At 40.5% G+C, this 22,609-nt stretch overlaps 1 protein-coding gene across 3 annotated transcripts in view; it reads left to right on the forward strand.

Annotated features, from left to right (window-relative positions):
* The first annotated feature begins 2,924 nt into the window (after window positions 1-2,924).
* SHROOM2 (shroom family member 2) overlaps window positions 2,925-22,609 on the forward strand; it is a 127,928-nt gene continuing 108,243 nt past the window's right edge. For all 3 annotated transcript variants that reach the window (XM_034059938.1, XM_034059939.1, XM_034059940.1), the window contains exon 1: window positions 2,925-3,143. In XM_034059938.1, the coding sequence (XP_033915829.1) occupies window positions 2,925-3,143 (219 nt within the window). The remainder of the gene's footprint in view (window positions 3,144-22,609) is intronic.

Consider the following 22,609-nt stretch of genomic DNA (forward strand, 5'->3'; position numbering starts at 1 on the left):
AACTCCATAACTCCTATCCTGTAACCTGTTTTTCCTCTGTGTTCCGCCAGTGTTCTCCCTGGATTCATGCTATTTACACAAAACTTCAGAAAATAGATTTTTTTAACAGTTTTTATAATCTTTTTATCTTCACTGTGCAGAGAACACACTGTACATACATTTTTATCTATCGACATGTCTTCCACCTCTGGTGACTACCATAGTATTTCTTCAGCAACTATGGCAGTTGATTACATATGAGAAGCTGCATTGGTACAACTATCAAATTAGCTAGGTTATTTGGGCCAGTGCCACTGAGGATATGTATGAGTCTGTTTCCATCTTTGCTGGAGGTTGCAATCCCTGTAACTGAGCTGATAGAGCAGAACATGTGCCATGGATCAGCTGCTCCATTTTATAGCCCAGCATCTTAGCTCAAATTGTTAATGAGCTATGCATGCCCCAGGGCATAATTTTTAATTTCGAATGGCTGAGGCAGAGGCACTTTGTCTTTCCACCAAACTGTGACGTTTGGTGGTTAGCTCCAGGAAAGGAGTGGTAACAAACACAGTCTTTACTCTGTGACTATGAATCAGAAGCTTCTCCTTTCAAATTCTCAGCTGCTGGAGGGGGAAAAAAACCCTGCTGGGATTCAGGGTCCAGCACAATGAATGCTCTCAAGACTGAGGTTAAAACATCCTGTTCTAGAGTCATCCTGCAGGTATCCTGCACAATTCAATGCAGGGTATCTTAAGGAAAAGACATGTCTAGCCACAAAGGTGAAACAGGCTGTGCCTTAAGAGCAAACCATGCCTGATACTGTTTGGAGAAAATCCTGCTATAGAGGCATTTATTCAGTGTTTTGGGAATCTCAGTGACTTAAGTAGGGAATAGCTATGTGACCTGTGCAACAGAAAGAATAAAGGCTGAGTCAATTCTGTAGAACAAAATTTCACTTGAAATTGTTAATGAATCTTCAAGTACTAAGGTAGGGAAGCTGGTGAAGTTCTGTAGAAGGAGCCTGGTTTACTGCAGAAAGAGCAGGGACTTGCAAAGTGGGTTTGTGGGAGCTATGTCTTCATAAGGTCCGACAGCTCCTTTTGTATGGCAGGAGGAGGCATTTAGGCAACTTTTCTGCGTCATTGCAAAGTATCTTTGATAATGTTAATGGCACATGTTATTACAGAAAGGTATTCTTCTTACACCACATTGGTCATACCTGTGTCATTCTCAGTCCTTCATGTGAAAAAGTCTGTTACTTCCTTCTTCAGGGTGCATTTATGGAACCCTGATGTATCTTGCATTTCTACCTTCCATTGTTAACTTCTGTATACTCAGACAACATCTGACAAAGTGTAAGAAGATCTAAGAGATTTTGTCATTGAGGCTTTTGCTAGACAAATACAGCCACCATTGGTTTTCTTATCACAGAAATTAAAAGTAGCATTTTAGAATACATTTACTAAATCCTTTGTTCTTTATTTGGAACCTTAGGAAAACTGGCAGAAGCTGCAGAAATTCAAGTAATAAAATTACCACAATATTTTAAGAAGAGCACGAGGACAAGTCTCCAGCTGGGTTCTGAACAAGCTTCAAATCCCACAGAGAAGAAGAATATAAAAGATGTGAAGAGAAATTTGTCCAATCTGACAAAAAAAAATTCCTGTCTTGCTTTGGCTTGTCAAAATTACATGTATGAGGAACTTTACATAGCGGTCTATTAGTTTTCCACTGGTAACATTAAAGGAGGAAAGGCAACAGAAGAGTGCCATTCAAAATACCGAAATCTGATTTCTGAACTGTTAGCCACCCTAGGGCGGGTGCGAAGGCGGGCGCAGCGCTCCCGAGGCCGGAGCCTCACCCCGGCTCACCCCCGCTCAGCTCAGCCCAACCCGCCTCGCCTCCGGCTGCCGCTAGAGGGTCTCGGAGGGACAGCGAGGAAGGCTGGCTGGGCACGGCCCCTCCCGCCCCACAGGTGGTGGAGACAGTACGGGGCGGGGGCAGCGGCCGGGAGGAAGTGCCTCCCTCAGCTCCCGCCGCGGCTACCCCCTGACCTGCCCTCCCTCCATGCTGCCCGGCTTCCTCCCTCCTGGCGCCCCCAGCACTTTTAACCCTCCTCCTGCCGGCAGCGCTCTCCGCGCACCGCGGAGAGGCAGGATGGGCCGTCCCTCCGCTCTCCTCCCCTCCCCGGCCGGCGCAGTCCCCTGCCGCCTGGCACAACGAGGGCGGGGCGTGCCTGGTGGGGGGCAGGCCGCAGCCGCCGGCTGCCCTTACCCCGCTGTCCCCCGAGTCCCCGTAGGACTGGAGCGGTGTGGCTGCCCTCCACCTGCTCCCCGCTTTTGTTTCGGGACGAGGCGTGAAGGAGTAGCGCGGCCGCCCCTTGCGTGTGGCGGGGCCGGCGGCACGGCCCCGGCGTGACTCGGGGCTTGCGGACCCTCTTGCCGCCGCCTTTGTCTAGCTGCTGGCCCCGTGCTGCTCTCCTCTCCCCCTCCTCCAACTCTTCACCCAGGGAATCGCTCTGCGGGGCTGCCCGCTTTTGGGGAGGGGCCAAGGGCTCCCCCGCTGGGGAAGCCCGCGGTGGAAGGCGGGTTTTGCCCTCTTCGGAACGAGAGGGAAGCAGAGATCCGAGGGTTCCTCGTCTCGTTGCCCTCAGCCCGGCGTCCCGCGTTTGCTCGGCGGCGTTTGCCCAACCGCCAAGTTGCCACAAGTTGGAGCTGCCCCGCCGCCACTGCCTCGGCGTGAGACAATACCGCGGGCAGCGGAGAAGGAGGAGGAGGAGAGGGGCGGGAGCGGCCCTCTGCCTGCCGATGGGGCTGGGCTGGACGGTGCGGCGGGGCGGGTAGGTGTCTCCGCGGGCTGCCGCCGGCTGACGCTCACCGGGAAGCGGCCGGCAGAGGCGGGCGAGCCCCGGCAACGACGGGCGCCGCTGGCGGCGCGGGTGCTCCATGGAGGACGTGGGGCTGCGGAGTGGACGGGAGCGGCTGGGTGGCGGCGACCCGCGGCTCGGCGCTGTGCTGGTGGAACCAGGGCCGGTGGTGGTGATGGTGGAGCAACGGGCAGCGGAGGGCTACAAGCTGGTGGAGGTGCAGCTGAGCGGCGGGGCTCCCTGGGGCTTCACCCTGAAGGGCGGACGGGAGCACGGGGAGCCCCTCATCATCACCAAGGTGAGGGGCGCCGGGGGGAGGGGGGCGGGGCGGTGGGTCCAGCCGGCTCCATTTTGGCGGTGACAGCCCAGTGGTGGCAGCGGGCCCGGCCCCGCCACGCTGCCTGCCCGCAGCCCGGGTCTCACCACGGGGCGGGGGGCGGCTGCCGCCGTGCCACCGGCCCCAGTGCAGGTGCCGCCGGCCCGGCTACCTCACGGCGGCGCGCCGAGGGGCCAGCGCAGCCGTTAGAGCCCGGGGAGACGGAACCTAAGGGTGCTGCCGCACTCCCCGCCCGGCCCGGGGCGCCGCCGAGCAGGTCTGAGGCCAACAGGTTGTTGGGCACAGTGAGCCTCCCTCCCCGACCTGTTGCCTCTGGTCACTCTTGTTCCCCGCTAAGAACCTAGTGCAGGCGTTGTGAGCGCTGTAGGGGACCCCACTGTTGCCAGCGCAGCCCGTAACCCGGTGCTGGGCCCTTCACTCCATACAGTGCGCCTGGCGCACCAGGGTATGGAGGTAGAACTCCCGGGTCCGAGGCCGAGTTTTGTCCGCTGCCGCTGCACTTGTAAATTCCCAATAATTAGCATAACCTTTTGTATCCCCCTCCTTCCTTGAACAAAAGGTGTTCTGGATAGTGGCCGAATACATGCTCCGAAGACGGGGGAGGAATAGGCTCGTAGGTACACAGGCACTTTTTTGTTGCCTTGCATTTTTTTCCTCATTACCTGTTTTTTATGCCCTTGCATACTCACAGCTTTAATCTCAGTGTGTCCGGCACGAGTTAAAGACATACATCACGTTTTCTACAAAATGTTTTTCATCTGGATGTGTTTTGACTTAAGAACCAGTAATTGTTGAGTTTTGCTGTTAAGACAACTTTCTTTTTGCACAGTGAAAACACTTTAAAATAGATACATATGTAATTGGGGAAAGAAAAATCCACACTGGCAAAGCACATTTTGCTCAATTGTCTACATGTCCTGTGGATTCTGCTTATTCCCATTTTAGAAGTGCACAGAGAGTGTCAGAGATCAACAAGTCCCATTTAATCCATGGCAGAAATTCTTCAAATCTTACTTTTTAGTTGTGTCATTGTGAGTTGTCTGGTTGGTTCCCTTCGCCCACTCTTGGAACATCTGCATTATGGACTTACCAAGTCATGACTTTTGAAACCATCTTCTTCCTAGATCTCTTGGCTACTTTTCAAGAAACAGCGGTCACTCTCAGATAATGTACATAATGAAAAATCACTACCTGCCTGTTGGCTTCTTACCAGAACTCTGAATTACATAGTGTCAAACCTGGGAGCATTTGGGAAAAGGAGAAAGGAGCTACATACTATGCATATACTAACTATACTAGCCAGGTCAAATAATTCCACCTTTCTGTAAATGGCAAAGAAGTGCTACATATAAAGACTGATCAGTGATACTTATTCATAATGTTACCTAGGTGTTAAGTAACAAGCTGAAGTATTATTTAAGGACTGTAGTGACAGGACAAGGGGTAATGGGTTAAAACTTAAACAGAGGCAGTTTAGACTGGATATAAGGAGGAAGTTCTTTACTGTAAGGGTGGTGAGGTACTGGAAAGGGTTGCCCAGGGAAGTTGTGAATGCTCCATCCCTGGCGGTGTTCAAGGCCAGGTTGGACAGAGCCTTGGGTGCCATGGTTTAGTGTGAGGTGTCCCTGCCCATGGCAGGGGGGTTGGAAGTAGATGATCTTAAGGTTCTTTCCAACCCTAACTATTCTGCGATTCTATGACTTGTGTCATGAGGATGTGGCTGTGGTACATGAAGTGTCTGGGGATGGGAACCTTGTAAATTAGGTTTGTTGCGAAGGAATAGTTAAGTGGAACCGTATATAGCCGTGATAACTCCTGAAACTGTGCTTCTGTATGGAAGAGAAACCCAGATGCATTGGTGCTGACAACCTGGATCTTTGGGTCTAAGTTTTGGGGTGTTTTCATTTGCAGCTATTGGATGCAAGTGTACAGAAGTAGTTTTGAAACCAGGGCCTGGAGTTTGTGTTGTCTGTGTCCCCAGGGTTGCAGTTCTCCAGCTGCAAAACCTTCCTTTTGATTTGACCCACTCACATTGGTGTTGGGTTTTGTGTTCTTCTCTACTACTTACAGCAGTGGAAAGCTACTGGGATGAATAATTTAATATTGGGGGTTGAAACAGCCCTTCCTTGCAGTGGGAGATGCAAAGTTTGTCTCTTTTTGGCTGAATTTGAGTGCATGCGGGGGATTGCCAAACTGCCATGGATGAGAAGATGCTGCTTCACCTGCACCTCTCTGTGGTGTGTGCCATCCCTTCTCAAGTAGGCTGGTGGCTGGTCAGTGGGAGGGATCCAGGAAGACTTCCTTGCCCAAATCCTTCAGGATACTTTTGGGAAAACTGGGTTTGTGGATCCAAACTGTGCTTATGTGTGAGCTGGCTCGCTCTGGTCCAGGGTGGTTCTGGGGAAATGAGGATGGATGACACCAACTGCTGCTTTTTAAGGAGAGGAATGTGACAAGGTGTGAATGGAGTCTCTGCTAGCAGCTGCTTACGGGGGTTTTCTAGAATTCTGCCTGTCTCCTGTCTCAAAAGCAAGATCAATCTTTGAAGAAAGTTACACCTTTATGTGAATGCCGGGAAGTCTGTCCTGCTTTCCTTAGCATATGTAGCACAACTGTTATAACTGTCAGAAAAGTAGCACCAGAAATTACTGTAATTTTAAAAACAGTGAGCAAGTGTATGTTCATTTTGCAACACTTTTTGTGTATCATACCTTGTGGGTGGTGATAGTTTCCCTGGTTGTGTGGTTATTTCACTTGCTGACAGGAAGGGAATATTTTTATTACTAATATCATAGCGAGAGTCTAGGGCAAGAAGAGCTGCAAACACTATTTGGGGATTTATTAGCTGGCTATCTAGTTAATTAAAACAGAGTATTCTTTGATCTACCAAACTACCAATAATAAGGGAGGGGAAAGCAATGTTAAAGAGGAGAAAAAAGTTTCCAGCCTTAGCAGGGGGATGAGCATGTGCTCAGCCACTGGAATTCTGTTGCTGTGCATTGCAGGAGGATTGGGCTAGATAACCTTTAAAGGTCCCTTCCAACCCAAACTATTCTATGGTTAATGTCAGTAGGGAAAGCCCTTTGCCCTGGGAGAGAGGTCAGCCACAGGCTTGCTTCTGGTGCCTGGTGCCCTTTCTGAGTGGGAAGGCTTCTCTGATTCATGATAGCATTTTGTTTTAAGATAGAAATGTAGTATTGTTCTATGTATACAATAATATTTTTCTTTGGAGAAACAGTCCTGAACCAAGTAAGCAGAATATTGAGTTCACTTGCCAGGTGCAATGCTTCTAGTTTGGGTTTGGGGTGTTTTTGTTATTTTGCTGGAGTTTTTTTCCTTATCCTTTTTGTTGTTGCTGCAGTAGGTACAGAGAAAAATGGTGTGTGATACAGCTTGCTTGATCTTTAAATGTAGCTGGTCTTCTAAAACTCGCCCCCCCACGTGCACATGGTGTTGCTAATATTTAAGAAAAAAAGTATTTTAGCATTGTTGTTGCTTGCTATGACTTTTATAATGTCCCTTTAAAAAATGCTTTACATTTTTTTTCTGGTCTCTGCATGTGTGTATGATAACATTCAAAAAAATTGCCTACAGGCAGCTTGTTCTTGCCTAATTTGATATCTTGAAAGGACTCTCTTTTTATAGCAACATGTGTATTTCAACAGAAGGTGAAATGACAGCTTCAAGAACTTTAATGAGAAGTCGCACAAGCCTCAGTTGTTGTGTTGGGATGTTTGTGCTTTTTTTACCTCTTCTTAAAGAAACTTTCAAGAGGGGAGATCTTACTGGAAATAATGAAATGTCGAGGTGCTCAAGTGTGAATCTTGTGAAAATCTCCTGGAGCTGCATTGTCTTGATTACTTTTACTTCAAAATTACTCTTATCTGAAATGCCCAACTTGTAGTGTCAGTCAGCGTTGGTTGGGGGTGGTGGGTGGAAAGTCATTTCACGTCCCCTATTAACAATATCCTTCAGACTATGAAGTTGTTCTGCAGCCAACATTATCCTTATTACAATAAATATTAAAACACTGTAGTTTATGCATTGCAAGAAAAGTTGATGTATCATTTAAATAAATTTCTGTTTAGTATCAGCTTTACAGTCATACCTCCTCAAGCTATGATCTCATTGCAGGCTAATCAAGGCTGGGCTTGGCAGGTATTTCGGCAAGATTTCCAAGTGAAACCGGGACTGTTGCAAGAAGTTATGTTGTTGATTTAGTAGATAAGAGTTCTTGTCTCCTGAATCAGTCCTGAATTCGTGCCCCAGGTGGAGGTGCTGTCTTTCAAGAAGCAGCAGTATCAGACAGACTGCAAAGATTTGTTTATTTCTCTTTATTCCATTACGCTTTCCTAATGTGCTTATGTCTATGGTTAGGTGTGAATTGTAACTTGTATCACATAATAGTTTTTGAAATTGTATAATGGAATGCTTTTGTAGTACTTGTCTGCAGGACTTCTTCGTGGGTTTGTATCAATATTATTTCAGTAGTAGGTGAAGTGATGATTGTTTTAAGTAATTTTTTGTCCTTTAGAGTCTTAAACATATAAGTAAAAGCAATTATTTGGATTGCTATGCTGCAACAATATTTAGAGGGAAAGGAAAAAGCTGTATATGAATGAATCAGAAAACATTTTCAAACATAAACACCAGTTGCCTCCCTCAAGTTAGGTGTTTGAGGTAAGCTGCAATTCTTGTAGACATTAATAATTCTTAAACTTGGCAAATTACTGACCACTTCAACATAAATGCAGTCATTGGCATAAATAGCTGAGTTTCAGGTTATTAGAAGCTGTTGTACTGTGTCGGAGAAAGCATTCTAATGTAGTTCTCCATATGCTGATGAATTTTGTTCAGTTCTAGAAAGATAGTACAGAAGGACTATTCATTCGGTTTTATTTTCTATCCGTATTCTTTTGGTCATCAGAAACAACTGAAATTAGTGAGTATAAGCCATCATTTGAACACATACTCAGCAATTTTAAAAGAATGTGTCAAATCACATTCTATATTTCCTTTGAAGCCTTTATTCAGCTTCTTAATTTACAAGAGGGATTTATTCTTTTGGAAAGATTGGTCCAAGTTACACCTTTGTGCTGTAAATTTGATAGCTGAGAAATTTTAAGAAATGCTTACATTATTTGAATGAATGTTTTAGGACTAAATAGTATCATGTAGCTATTTATCTTTTTCTTTGTCAAATATGTTAGAAGTTAGGTTTTTTTCAGTCCTATAGAAACGGTTTTGAGTGGTGTTTGCCTTTGTGTGTGGTTGCTGGATCCAGGGTCTCTATTATTGGAAGAAAAGAGTTGGTTTGCCTTGATGCAAGAAGAAGTTACTGCTTTTTACTTTGGTAAGCTGAATGATGAAGGAATGCTCTCAATTTTAGCACTTTTAATGGCTGTTGAATGAGTTCTTTATTATGAGTGATAATTTACTGGCAGAATGGAACTACTGAACGGTTGTAAATGGTGTAAATGGTTTGGCTTTGGAAGTCTGAGGTTTGAGAGATTGGTTTTGGGTTGTTTTGGTTTTGTGGTGTTTTTTGGTTTTCCCGGCAAGAACATTAACAGTTGAAATGCCACCAGTACTGGAAATTGCATTTTAAAGCTATATTGGATGTTGTTACATGTGATCTACAAACTGTCTAGGGAATTGAAATGAAAGGATGAATTGGTAGACATGTGGCTTGAGAATTTTCAAGTCAGTTGAGTTAACATGCTTAGAAATCAACAGTGTGAGAGTATGATTTGAGAAATTGGGGTGTGTGCACTTGCAGTCCTGAAACTGCTGTTTTCCTTGTGCATTTCACACTGCATTTCAGGACAGAAATCTTCCAGAGGAGTTATTAGAATGGTGTGTTTAAAACCAGAACTAAGAAACTTCCTCACAACAACCTAATTTCTGACTCTGGGAAATACTGTCTGCTTCCAATTTGCTTGTTTTTCTCTCCTCTGCATTTCCCCCTTCCACCTATTGAGGCAAAAACTGTCAAATCTTCATTATATTTTAGTTTAAAACAAAACGGAAACAAAAACATTCATGTGTGCAGTCTGACAGAGGAATTGATGTGTGTTGTGGGAATAGTTACTACAGTAGGAGTTAGACCATGAGATTGCATGTTTGAATGTTTATTAATTTAGTCTATATAAAGGAAAATTTAAACTTCTCATTGTTAGTCTGTTGCCACTTTTCAGTATGAATTTTGAATGCTACCACAGGCATTAGCATAGAAGACCAGCAAGAGACCTCTAATTATTGCTTGCTGTTGCCAGAAGATTGCCAGTAACACCATTTATTACCTAGTTATCCATCATGCTTATGTTGTTGTGTTTTTTGGTTTTTGTTTGTTGGTTTGTTTTTTCTCTTTTAAGAGGAAAAAACTGTGGGCTTGTGTGGTGTTTGTGCATATGCTACATATGCTTTACTCAACAGACTGTACATTAGACTGTATATATTTTTTTTTCCTGCCAAACTTTATTCATTGTGTGTTCTCCCACTTAATGAATATTTAAAGTATGAGAGTGTGGAAAGAGCAAGGTAAATGGGAAATGAAACCTGGTCATGAATAGATTAGAGAAAACAATTGTGTGGTAGTAATCAAGCCAATATTACATCACGTCAGCTTTTTCTCCTTGAGGAAAGCCTATGCACTTGTAATCTATACAGAGAATACCTAATATGTGTCTAGTTTTGTGGGTCACTTTATTAGAGAAGTTTGAAATGATTCCCAGCCATTAAGCAGAATTTTTTTACTTGCTGTACATTTAAGAGATATAGTGTGTGAACCATTTCCCTGAGAGGTAAAGTGAAAATTGGCACTGTTGCGTTGAGATTTCACCTGTTTCATATATGCAGGTTTGCTTTCTGTTGTGTTTATTTTTAGCCTACTTGGTATAATGTTAATTGAAATTTAGTTTGATTTTTGTTGGTTTTTTTTATATATGTATAAAGAGAAATACTAAAGTATCTGTTTAAAACTTAAGGAATGTCCTTCTGGGTTTGGGGTTTTGTGAGTTTGGGTTTTTTTGGTGGTTGTGTGTTCATTTTCTTGTATTTTTGCTTATCTTTGAGATGATAAACAAATTTGGAAGCTTTCTAATTCAAATTAAAACAGTATTTTCAGTTTCTTAAAGGTGCTATTCCCATCCTCTCCCCCACCAAGAATATTATTGCCACTCTGGTGGTGAATTTTAAGGAGTGCAAATTTTTTGCCTACTTTTAACTTCACAGATACAGTGTTATACAAGCAAGATGGAATGTAAGGTTTATGGAGTGGATAACTGAATGCTTTTTGTTTAAGTGCATTCATTCAGTGATAGAAAACATCTACAAAATCTTGACTGTAACCTGTTTTGGATGCACTTGTAGAATGTGTTTGTATCCTTCATACAAACTTTGCCAAGCAGCAGAATTTTGGTAGTGTTCACACAGACTTAAGCTAGATGTTAATAGATGTTTTTGGAAAGTGATTTGGAGTGTTTTAATTAGACATGACTTGAGTACTCTGAATTGCTCTCTGAAGGTGCCTACCATTTGCCATCAACTCTATGAGAAGCTGAGGAAACCCATGGTTCCTCAACACCTACTTAGGTGCCTATGTAGGTATCTGTAGTAAGATGAAATATACTCGATCAAGATTGTTTATTTGCAACATGTTTGACTATACCTAAAACTGTTGGAAATTTCTTCTCTGTTTGTGCTTTCTTTCTGAACATCACAAGAATGTCACTTTTCTGTTTGATTATTTGAGCTAATTGGGGGAGAATTGTAAGCTACCAAGGAGGACAGTGTGAAGTTAGAGAACTTCCTTCTCCTTGTGAATTAATACAGTATTACTATACAGTCTCTAATTAATTCATGGCATTCTTGGTAAGCACAGGTCAGGTCATGAAGTTACAAGAATGGCTTCTGCAATGTAACAAGTTATTGGGGCATCTTTTTAGTGACCTTTGTGTGTACCTGAGGGCCATTGTGGAGTGCTGAACTCCCTGAGACAGAGCTGACTGATAAATGTTGGAAATGCAGCAAATTGTTGCTTTGAGAAACTAAATAGCTTTTGTCAGGTACACAATTCTTGGGTTGGCTGCTAAAGTAGAAACAGATGGAGTAAAGTGTGTGATGATAGAAAAGAGGTGGTTATTTCAGAGTTCTGAACCCTGATGAAACCGTAAAATGAACTGAAAGCATTAAACTACTCAGGCAAAGGCAGAGTAGCATTGGCACTGAGGAGAAGGCTTCACTTCCTATGTTCTTATACTTCTCTTGCCTAACCCCATATATAAAGGGAACTTCCCCTTCTGCTGCCAGGCTTGCTTTCACCCCCTTTAAATCTCTCTTAATTTCCATGGTACTAGATTCTCTGGAATATTTGAATTCTTCTACTTATTTATTCACATTCTTCAACTCTGATAAATAAATTAAGAAATACGTTGTCATGTTTTTCAAATACTAAGTTTCTAAAGAATTAGTAATTACTAAGTAGGTTTCTAGTAACTAAGTAGTAGTTATTAACAAGGTTTCTGAAGGATGTGGAGTGGTTTGTTGGCCGAGGGTGGTACAAAGAACAAAGAATACTTTCAGTGACTGAAAGTTGGAAATAGGGAGTATATCAGACCTCTGCTGTAGTGCCCAAGAGGCTGTATCCCTTTGGATAGTAATAGTGCAATTCCATCTGTTCTTGTGGTCTTTCTTCTAGCTGAATGACCTTTTAGAAGGAAGATGAATCATGGTTGAGACCCCTCTTCTTACTGTGATTGAAGATGGCTTTATTGGATGCTTTCTCTGCTCCAGGTTCTTAGCTGCTCTGTCAGTCATGGTTCTGAGATCTACACTATATCTGTACTCACAGTAGTATAGTTCTTAGCTGTGCGCTTGTCATCTACAACAGGGCGTTTAGTATTCTGTTAATAACAGTTATTCCTAAACAGTTTGGCAGAGATTGTAATAATGCTCCTGCTGATGTGTGAAATTTGGTGGTGTTGTAGCATAACCTGATGTAACTAATTCAGAGCTTTTTTAAATGGAAAAGCATGAACTTCATTCTCAGTTGGGCTTTTTAATGGAAAAAGACCCATGTGTTAGTGAAACTTACTTGAAACAGAATCTAGAACCTTTTAAAATGGCCAGACACTTTAATTTTAGAGTAACAAGTTCTTAATTCTCAGTCTTTTTATTACATTCTTTCAGAATACTTGCCATCAAGTCTGTGTAGCTGAAGTAGGAATTGATCTGGGAACCATGAAAGTACAATAAATTTGTTCAAAAATACAGGTACCTACACTGTACTCAAAATTACACTTTCAGTACTGTTCCTCTTCAGTAAAATAGATGATTATTCTCAAAATCCCTCCACAAAGCTATAAAATCAGATTATTTTGGATTTTTTTCTGTCTCTTGATATGAAACATACTTTGTTGTACACTTGCTTCCAACTTAAGTTATGAAAGACAGCAGTATCTCCCAGTTTCCCAAATACACGTAAACTCTTCATCATTCTTTAGGAAATAAATCTGTGACTCTGTGATGAATACTAGATAAAAATACTGTTGGGGGGTAACAATACTTTATTTGGAAGCTCTATTTTTTTTTAAAGTATAATTCTATAATACTTTAGGATAGTATCATAGAAACATGATTTCATGGTAGAGGAACTGAAATGCTTCCTACACAGTATCGGTTAGTCATCACTGTGTTAATTTTCTTAAACAAATTAGATGCAAAAATGAGTTTGTGGGTGGCTAGCTGGCCGATATCTGATATAATCTTCAACTCTTGGTAAGTATTTGATTTGGGATAATGATGTCATTACAGTATTGTAAATTGCTTTCTTTCCTCTACAAATACATACGTTGTTGATCCAAAAGAAAGGAAAATGTTAGATTTTCATTAGAGGTGTTTGCAGTTGTTCTTTTTATGGAATAGCCAAGTGCCATTTACCAGCCATTTAAATAAAAGAATGATGCTAACATACTGTGTTGACATAAGGTAGTGGTTTTTTTTGGTGTTTATATGTGGAAAGATTATAACAGGGAACACTTGAAGCTTTATGGATCTGTTAAATATAACTAATCTTTAGAATTGTCAAGTCAAGATGTTAGAGAAATGTAAACTTTCAAAATCATAGAATAGTTTGGTTTGGAAAGGACCTTAAGATTATCTAGTTCCGATCCCTCAGCCATGGGCAGGGTTGCCTCGCTCTAGACTAGGTTGCCCAAGGCTCTGGCCAACCTGGCCTTGAAAAATCAGCTTTTGTAAGCAATCTGTAATTTGTTTCTTACATGACTATTTTGGTGAAATGTCTTTATTTCTAAATATAAGGGGTTCTGTAAAATCAAAAAGCAGTGTCTTCTGAGGCTGGAAGGTGTTACATAATACTGAATGCTCTGAAATGCAGGTCTAATGCCAGAACGTTTTTTCTAGTTTCCAAAAAATTGGTAGGGCAGAACTTTAAGGTAATTTTTTTTCCTCCTTTTAAACTATGTATTCTTAGTATGTGCAAGAAAGTTTGTACTTCCTATTCTTTTTCCTTTCCCCTGTTTTGTAAAAAAGAAACCCCAACAATTTGCTCCCCTGCTTATAGAACATAAGCTACAGTGATCTGTTAGCAAAATAACTTTTTTTTCTGCAGTCTTTACCTTCTGGGAGCTTGATGTTTTTCCTGACTGCTGGGGGAGATTGCTATCACAAGCAGGGAGGAGGGCTGTGCCTTTCCTGGTACCTTGGAGACCTGAAGAGTTTCTGTGATTGCACAATCTGATTTTAGGGAGGAGTGTAAGGCAAGTCTTCTGTTGCTTAACTGAATTTCTTCTGGCTGATTAAGGGAATTGTCATCTTAAAAAATATTGTAGCTGTGACCTGTTACGTCAGAAGTGGAGGTGGTTAAAACATGAGAGGGGAGAGGCATGTGGCACTTTGGTAGTTTGGTTCCATGAAATCAGTGTTGAGTTGAAGTTTGCAAAGCTTCAACACAGAATCCTGTGAGAAGGAAGGAACTGGAAATGTTGGTGAATTGAAAATTAGGAGATTTATTAATTTCCTCTTTTGCCACAAGTCTCTTGTTGCACTGAGTTGTATGGCATCTTTGCTTCAGTGTCTGCTGTTCAATAGGACTAAGAATATTTCCCTACTTCACAGATGCCTGTTTCTTATGAAACAAACCTGACATGGAAGTGCTGAAACATTATAAACTTTATGGTCTTTCTAGTAAAACCCAGAACTCAAAAATATATGGAAACCCTGCGAGTACAAATAGTTGTGTCATTCTCTTTAGAGCAAACTCTTTTTTACACAAGCACAAAGCACTGTTTTCCATTGTCTCCAGTGTTTATCATAAATTATGTACCAAAGTGTACATTAGTGTACAATTAGTGTAAACTTGTAATTTAATTAGAAAATTAACCCCCCCTACCTAAAATGCACAGTTTCTCTTAGTGCCTCAGGAAAGTAGAACAGATGAATGCAGTGAGAAAAGCTGTCAGCACCTGGGTAGGGATGCTGTCGTAATGTGGGCTTCTTATATGAAAGGTCAAGCAGATGTTTGAATCTGTGAGATTTGGAACATTTGTTAGCAATAAAGCTTCATAAGGAAATATTTTTTTGTAGCCAAAGCACACATCGGTGCTGACTAGTTGAATTTCCTTCAATTTCTGATGACTATGACATTCTTGCAGCTCCTTCAAAGATAGACACTGTCAGTGGCTTGAAGAATGATGAACTTAACAGTTCATCATTGTATAAGGTGATAACATAGAACACAAGTTTCAGCAGAATGAAGGCAGCATGTATATGTTTCCATATAATTGCAGACAGGCTTAAAAATTCACTTTCATCTGTACATCCCCAGCAATAATCAGAGGCTACTGTTTGCTGCAATGTATTGTATCAATGATTGGTACATTCAGCCCATGTTTCAACCTAAGGGTATTGGGCTAGCATAAGACTCTGTATCCTGAATCTGGTGCTGCAGATGCTGGTTTGCAGCAATCTAGTTTATTTTGCTGAAAGCTGACTGGGGAAATGTTGCATGAGCAATTTAATTAGCTGATTAGAGGGAGTGGAAATGAGCAGCAGGGAGTGGCAACATCATGTTAATACAGTCACACATCCCACGGTGAATTACAGGCTGTAGTCCACCTGACTTTCAGTGAGAATTAATTTGAAGTATGGAGGTCATCTTAGAAAATAGGAGATCAGCATTTATGACTTCTGAATTTTCATTAATGAACAGTTTGAATCCAGACTTATACTGTTTCTTCATCTTGTGATTTCAAAAAAATGCATCCATCCCTCCTTTGAGGACAAAATGGACATAACTTATTAAGATCAGACTAAAAAGAAAACAGTTATCTTGATTTATTGTTTTTGGTACAAAATAAATACTTCATATTTGAGTATCTAAGAGAGCATGTTCACTAAATCAACACCAGTTAAGTCATGCCATCTCACAACTAGGTCTTCATCTGTTGTGGCTACCTCTTTTTCTAAAGGTTTGGAATTTTCTGGGATATTTGATTGATGCTGGCCGCAGTTTGTTATGGCCAGGTTTTCTTTTCTTCGAGTAGTCTTTGGGGAAGTTTCTGTGAAGACTTTTCTGTGCAGCTTGTTTTGATGTGAAATAAAAAATCAGTTGTATACTTTCTAATAACATTGCTAGGGATTACTACTCTTTTAAAATGAGTTTGAACTTTGGACTGAAAAGCTTTCTTCTATATTTCTAACTTTTTTTTGTAACGGTTCCAGTTCTGATTAAACAACTTCTTGGTCACTGGAAAGCTGCATTTAGATCTAGACTGTTACAAAATGTCTAAAGGAAGATTCTTCATGGATGTGTTTGACTCTGTTAATAACAAGACTGGCTTCCACCTTCTAAAACACAGTTGGCAGCTCATGTCCTGAAAAGTAGCCCTCCAGTCAAACTTTAGGCAGTGGACAGTAACTCATTTGCAGTAAATCCATGAAAGGAAGGAGAAGGCATATTATTTGGCCATACAATTTGGCATATTATCATGTATTGTTACAAGGAGTATGGACTAGGGTTGTATATATAACTTTGAATTACAGAAGTCTTAAATCATTCTACAGAGTTATTTGCTCTGCAAATTTTATATTATTTTTGTAATAGGTTTCATGTTTGTTTTGTTGTTTTTTTTTTTGAGAAGACAAAGGAAATGTGTCATCTTAAACTATCAGGAGCAACAATAGGTGGTTGTTTCTTGTGGGGATCAACACTAGGAGGTGATTGGGGTACCTTGCCCACCATGTTTAGGTTTGCTACTGCCAGAGCTATGTTTGGATTTGAGAACTTGGTCTCCAGGCTCTGGAGAGAGTGTATTTTAGTTGCCTTTTCTTCCCAGTACTTGGTCTCAGCCTGTTCTGGATTTTCTTTAACCTGATTCAATTTTACCTCTTTTTTACCTACAAGTCTTTATCCATTATCATTTTCCTCATCTGAGTGGTTCCAGATTCAATTCAACAGACAGAAATGTTTCTTTACCAGTTTCTCTTAGTCTACTGTTTCTATCCCTAGCTCCAAATCTTGTTTTGCCTTTTTTTTATTACTTGCAGTTTTGCTTATATGGCCTCCTTCCATTTTCCTTGGCACCTCTTTGCTTAGCCTCAAGTCTACAAAATGTTTAGGATGGAGAATTTCCACACAGAACTTGTAGTTGATAGAGACTTCTAATAGCTGGATGCTTTCAAAGGTGTTTAACTCAAGCAATAGAAGGCATATATGTATGTAGACAACCAAATGTGCATCCTGGATGCTGTCAGATTACTCCTTTTACTGAAGAGTGTATCATTAGAGTGTTTCAAGTTACGGTTTTGCTTTTCAACATAGGTATTAATTTCTTCCTTTTATTTCTTCATTTGTTTCTTGAAACTGGATGGACCATCTCACTTTAAATTTACGAAAATTGAAGGCTGGTATGCACAGTTGAAAGTTTCTGCTGAAGTAATTGAAGTGTGACAAATTCATCAACCCCTGAAAGAAAATCTGTCTTATGATGGGGAAACATCAGTCAACTTTGAGTAGTGAAGTGGCTGATACTACCTGTGATTAATTACCGAAATGGATCTTAGAGGAAGATGAGGACATAAGCTGATTGTTGTCCAACCATGGCTTAGGCACTACTTTATTAGAAAGGTATAATATGGAAATGAGAGCAACAAAAAGATGTCTGCACTTGTTTATATTGAAATTTATGATACAATGAAGGGGAAACTGGGAGCTTGTAGAACAGTGATTTTTATGTATTTTGTAGTTGTATTTGAAGGTAACCATTCTGCTTTTTGAATTCAAAGCTAGAGTACGCATTACAGACTGTGACCTGAAAAAGTATCCTGTGAATAGTGGTGTGGAACAGAGCACATCGTTTTGTCTCTGCCTGTGTGACTCATGCAGCTAAGATGTCTCATTCAGCATTAGTTTTTGAAGAGTGTGTAGCAGGGTTAGTGGATATTTTATGGTGGTTGATGATAGTTGTCTGGGTGATCACTGAGTTGTAGCAAAGCATCAGAAGAATGTGTCTTCTTTCTGTGATATTCTGAGAGTTATTTCCCTTTCTGATTAGCTGTGAATTGAGGCATAAGGAGAATGATGTAGTAGCTAATACATTCTAAAAAGCAGAGCTAGATTTAATATACAGTGATGGAAAAGGAATTTTCCATTCTTGGTCGCGTATTATTCAAAGCTTGTAATTTTGGAAGGAAAGCCAGGAGCACCTTATGACCTTCAGCACATTCCAGTCTTATTTTTGGTTGTTTTTCTGATTGTTGGATTTTTTTGGGGGGGGGAGGGGGGGTGTTGGTTGTGATTGTTTTGTGGTTTTTTTAAGACCTCCCCCCAAAAAAAGAACTGACAGTTTCAAATGCATTTTGTTCTTATCTGATTTACATTCACAGATCCATTTCCTTAGCTGACCAAAATGCTGGTGATGGATTCCAGTTTCTTCTAGAGTTTCAAGATCTATAATTAAAGCTTACGAACTTAAAGATTTAATTTTAGTTACTGAATGCTAGATGTCAATCTCAAAGGACTCGAGTTAAAAACTGTAAGCTGTATCCCTGTGGAAGCACTTCTCATTGTAATGCAGTTGTGCACAGGGGATGGGGTCTCTCTCGGAAGACAAGAGTCTTAAGATTTTGGATAGGCAACCAACCATGTGGAGTTTAAGATGCAGTGGCATTACAAAAAAGGGAGAGTGTGGGGTCTTGGGTGTTAAAGACAAAGGTGTAGTCACTGTGTATAGGTGGGGTTTTAATCTGATGCACAACAATTTAAGCTGGCTTCCAGTTTATTAAGAAGGTGTTGAAAATTCAGTAAAGTGCTGGGAAGTGACATACATAAAAGGTGACAAAATGTATTTTACTTGAGGAAATTGAAGTACAGGCCAAAATCCAATAGGTATTTAGTTTTAACAAGCATGAAGACTTGCCATGTTTGAAATAACAGCAGTTGTTTCTAACCTTAAGAGTAAAATTCCAAGACATTGCTTAATGTTTTCTGTTGCTTTCTGGTGTTCTGGATTTGTGTTTCTTTTTTTGAAAGATACTTGCTTAATGTAAAACAGGTTATTTGGCTCAGTATCAATGTACCTGGAGGAAAGCAGATCAGAAATAAAGTCAGATTGTGAACTGATAGACCTTTTTAGTATTTTGGCCATTCACAGGTATTTACTTACCAAAGAAACAGAAATGGACATAGGGTTTCCAAACCAAAAAGCTTTTGAGTTACATGATGGCAGAGTAAATGCTAGCAAATTGTAGGATCTGTGGTCTGTAAAGCTGTTAATTAGTCCCAGAGGAACTGAACAGTGAAACTTTAGACTGATATCATTCAGGTTAAGTACAGGAAGAAATGGAGTTTGTTTTGTATTGCATTGTGTTTGCAGGATACTCAAATGAAAATATGTGGCTTTGTTGGTAGTTAAACACAGCTTTGAATCCCTGTTTTTCCATGATCATAAGTTTGTTTATATAAGATATGAGATCAGGTGTTACTCTGAAATAGTATAGTATTATCCTTTATCAGTTAAACTCCAGATGACTTTTGAGAATAGAGTGGGTAGTGTTGGAATTTCTTCAGTCAGTCCTTATATTTTATCACTGATTTCTCCTTTTAAAGGACAATTTATTCAGTAGTTTGTTTTTTTTTTAAGTCATGGAGATTATTTAGATATAAGTTATTGTTAAATCATTCTACTTAATGTCATATCTCTAACGTTTCTATCTCTTGTATTATTTCCTACTCTTGTCAGTAATTCATAGCTTTATGTTTAGTGTCATGTTAGTGTTTGGAGGTAAAGCGTTCTTTGTAGTTTTTTCTCTGAGGGGTAGAAAATCATTAAATCTGCTCATTCTCTATTCAGGGGGCCCATCCAGCAGTGAAAGTAAGCCCCTTAAAATATTTAGGGTTGAAATCAAAATTGATTTATTTCCTTAATTTAGGTTCCTTAGTTTTGTCTTTACTTGCACAGTGGTTTTCATTCCTTCTCTTAGTTTGGAGCACTGTCCCTAAGGATGTCTAAATACATCTGAATTGTAACCTGTTTTTAACAAAAACAAAAGATGACGTGCACTAGTTAGGAACATGGTAAAAGTTCTTTAGTACTAAATCTCAATTTATTGCATAGCAAATCTCAATTATTCTTTCTTCTAAGATACTCTCCACCTAAATGGAGGCCTGTAGTTTTGTGGAATTCTGTTGGTGCACATACACTTGTTCATATATGTCACACATTTTATTTCTGGTTTTGAATTCAGATTATTTCCAGATCCTGAAAAGTTAGGTATGTAATAAGAATGATACATTCCCTTTGAAAAATAGATAATAAGATGCTGACTTGTTTGGTTGGTTTTTGGGGGCTTTTTTTGCTGGATGTTGAGCCAAACAAAATCTCCCTTTGTCTGTCTGAAAAATCAGGATTTTTCCTGTGCCATTGTTATAGATTTATCTGCTTGTGTTCCTTGGAAAAAAATTGAAATAGCATTGCATACGGAAAACAAAACAACAGTGTGTGTAAGAATGAGCTTGTACAGGTTGAATTGCCACCAGCATTTTTTTTATCTGTAGAGCAGTTTCATCTCATTCCTTGGAGCATGTTGACAGACAGTTCAAGTAAGATACTGCAAGTGGTGACATAGCAGTAGAAAGAAGTATTCGAATTGGACTATATCAATGCAGTAACATACTGGGTATTGCTTAAAGGTAAGATGAGCAAATGCTGGTTAGGGGATTGTACAGAACCAACAGACCATCTTGGGTTTTTTTTAAACTAGATCTAGTTCTTCTGGTTCATGAGCACTTAATGACAAATATTGTCTGTCTGTTCTGCCAGCAGTATATATTCTGAGTGGAAAATACCTCTAGAGCCCACTACTTCTCAATATTGATGGACAGAGTAACCACTTTCATAAAATGGCCAGAAATGTGTGGAAGCATCTGTGACATAACACTCATTAGTCTGCAGTTGTTGATCCACCTTTGAGAGCTGCATTGAAGATGGTAGTGGTATGTCAGACTTGATTATGGATTTCAACCCTTGTGCAATGACTTACAGCATTTTGCAACTAGTGACTATATCTCCTAGTGGTGGCTCCCTGTTTTCCCAAGGAATACCAAGCACACAAGTTAACCATATAGCATAAGGCAGGAAGTTCTGAAAGATGGTGGTTTAGCTAGAAAGTGTGTGAACACACCACATGTTCTCTGGTGATGTGAAATTTACTTCTGTTTAGCAGAGCAGTATGTAGCCCTTCCACTTTTATGGATAGCCCTTCCATTTTTTATGTGGATCATAAAAAGCCACAGAAGGATTAAAGCATAAGATTGTCCACTTTGGCTTGGTTTAAGCGATATGCTCTGTAGTCTGTAGGCTTCACATTGAAAATTAAACAAGAAGTGCTTGAAGTGCTTTGTTCCCTTAGCAAGTTTTGAAGTTGGAAATGTAAATGTCTTCAGTTTGAGTCTTAGCTGTACCGCTGCCACTGGTGACAAGAAAACTTTAGTTCTGCTCTCCTTTCAGATTCCCCTTTGAGAGGAATCTGCTTGTCTACCAGACCAACAACATGCTGGAAGCTGCCTGAAGAATACATTAGCAAAGTTAGTGAAATTCTACAAATACATAATTTCTTGAAGGTGAAAACTTGTGCTTTCCTGTTGGAAATGATCAGCACATGGCTGTGGCATTTGTGTGCCACGCTTTAAGACAATCGCATGATTTGCTTGGGGGTGGAGATCTGAGAGGTGTGCAGTAGCACTAGTGGTAATTACACAAGAATACAATAGCAGCAACTTGTGGTTATCTCTCTGGCTGTATCAGTTTTGTGCTTGTAATTCTCACAAGGAAAACTTCCTAAGGGAGTCTGTGTCACACTGATGTACTGTTGCTCTGTCATAACCTGGCTGGAGTCAGCTTTATGACTCCTTGAGCGTGGGAGATATATCAAGGCACAGTTTCTGGTTGCTTTGTAGTTTCAGAAGGAAAGGCCTGTGGGAAATAAATGTGGCTAATGCATTTGCAAACATAAGCTATTAACATGAAGGTCGTGAACTGTAATGTTATATTGGGCATCCCCACTGATGAGGAAAACATCTTGGTCTTGCCAAAGATTTCCATCAGTGGCTAGACATACCTTTCCTGATTTGCTGCAGTTTCTGTTTAATGGCAAGAACATTTCTGTGTATTCTCAGAGAGCAGCCTTCTAATTTGTGTCACATTTTAGATTTCATATATTTAGGGAGAAGTGGTATTCTCAGTGCTAAGAGAATATATCCTGCTGGTTTACAGAGGAAAAAAGTAGCTACAGGGTAGCTCTGGAAAACTTAGGAGACCAGTAATTTCAATTGAAGTTATGTTGCCTTGAAAGATTCCTGTTTATTTTATTTAAGTGTGTATTTATGGAGTCACTGCAAGGAAGAAGAAAACTTAAGCTATTTCTATTTAGTTGTAAGTTCATGTGACTGGATTAATTTTGTCTGATCACAACTTGGCCTTGGTATTCTGAGCTTTTGTAAAAACTGAGTATTTGTCATCTTTATTTAAGGATTGGAATTGCAGTTTCCTCATGAAGCTTGAAAACTCTCAGCTGAAGATCTTTTCTTTCATAAATGGTAACTGTCGGCATTGGTGAATCTCTGGGTGATGAGCCTGTCAGTATGCACTGACAGAATAGTGATTCATCTACTGTCCAGCCCAAACCAGAGAGCCTGATAAGCTAGCTGTGCTTTCCAGTCTGTATCATTTTCTTTTTTTTATAAATCGAACAAATGGCAACATAGATTTGTATCAATTCACTGCATTTTTCAAAAGCTTCTGTTTGACATTTAAGTATGCTTAAAATAGTCTTATTCCTCCACATGAAATGTTGCCATGAATCCTATATACTAAATCGTACTGTACAGTTTAAGGATTTTCATAGAATAT

The sequence above is a fragment of the Melopsittacus undulatus genome, chromosome 2 (genome assembly GCF_012275295.1).
Source record: "Melopsittacus undulatus isolate bMelUnd1 chromosome 2, bMelUnd1.mat.Z, whole genome shotgun sequence".
Classification (NCBI taxonomy): domain Eukaryota; kingdom Metazoa; phylum Chordata; class Aves; order Psittaciformes; family Psittaculidae; genus Melopsittacus; species Melopsittacus undulatus.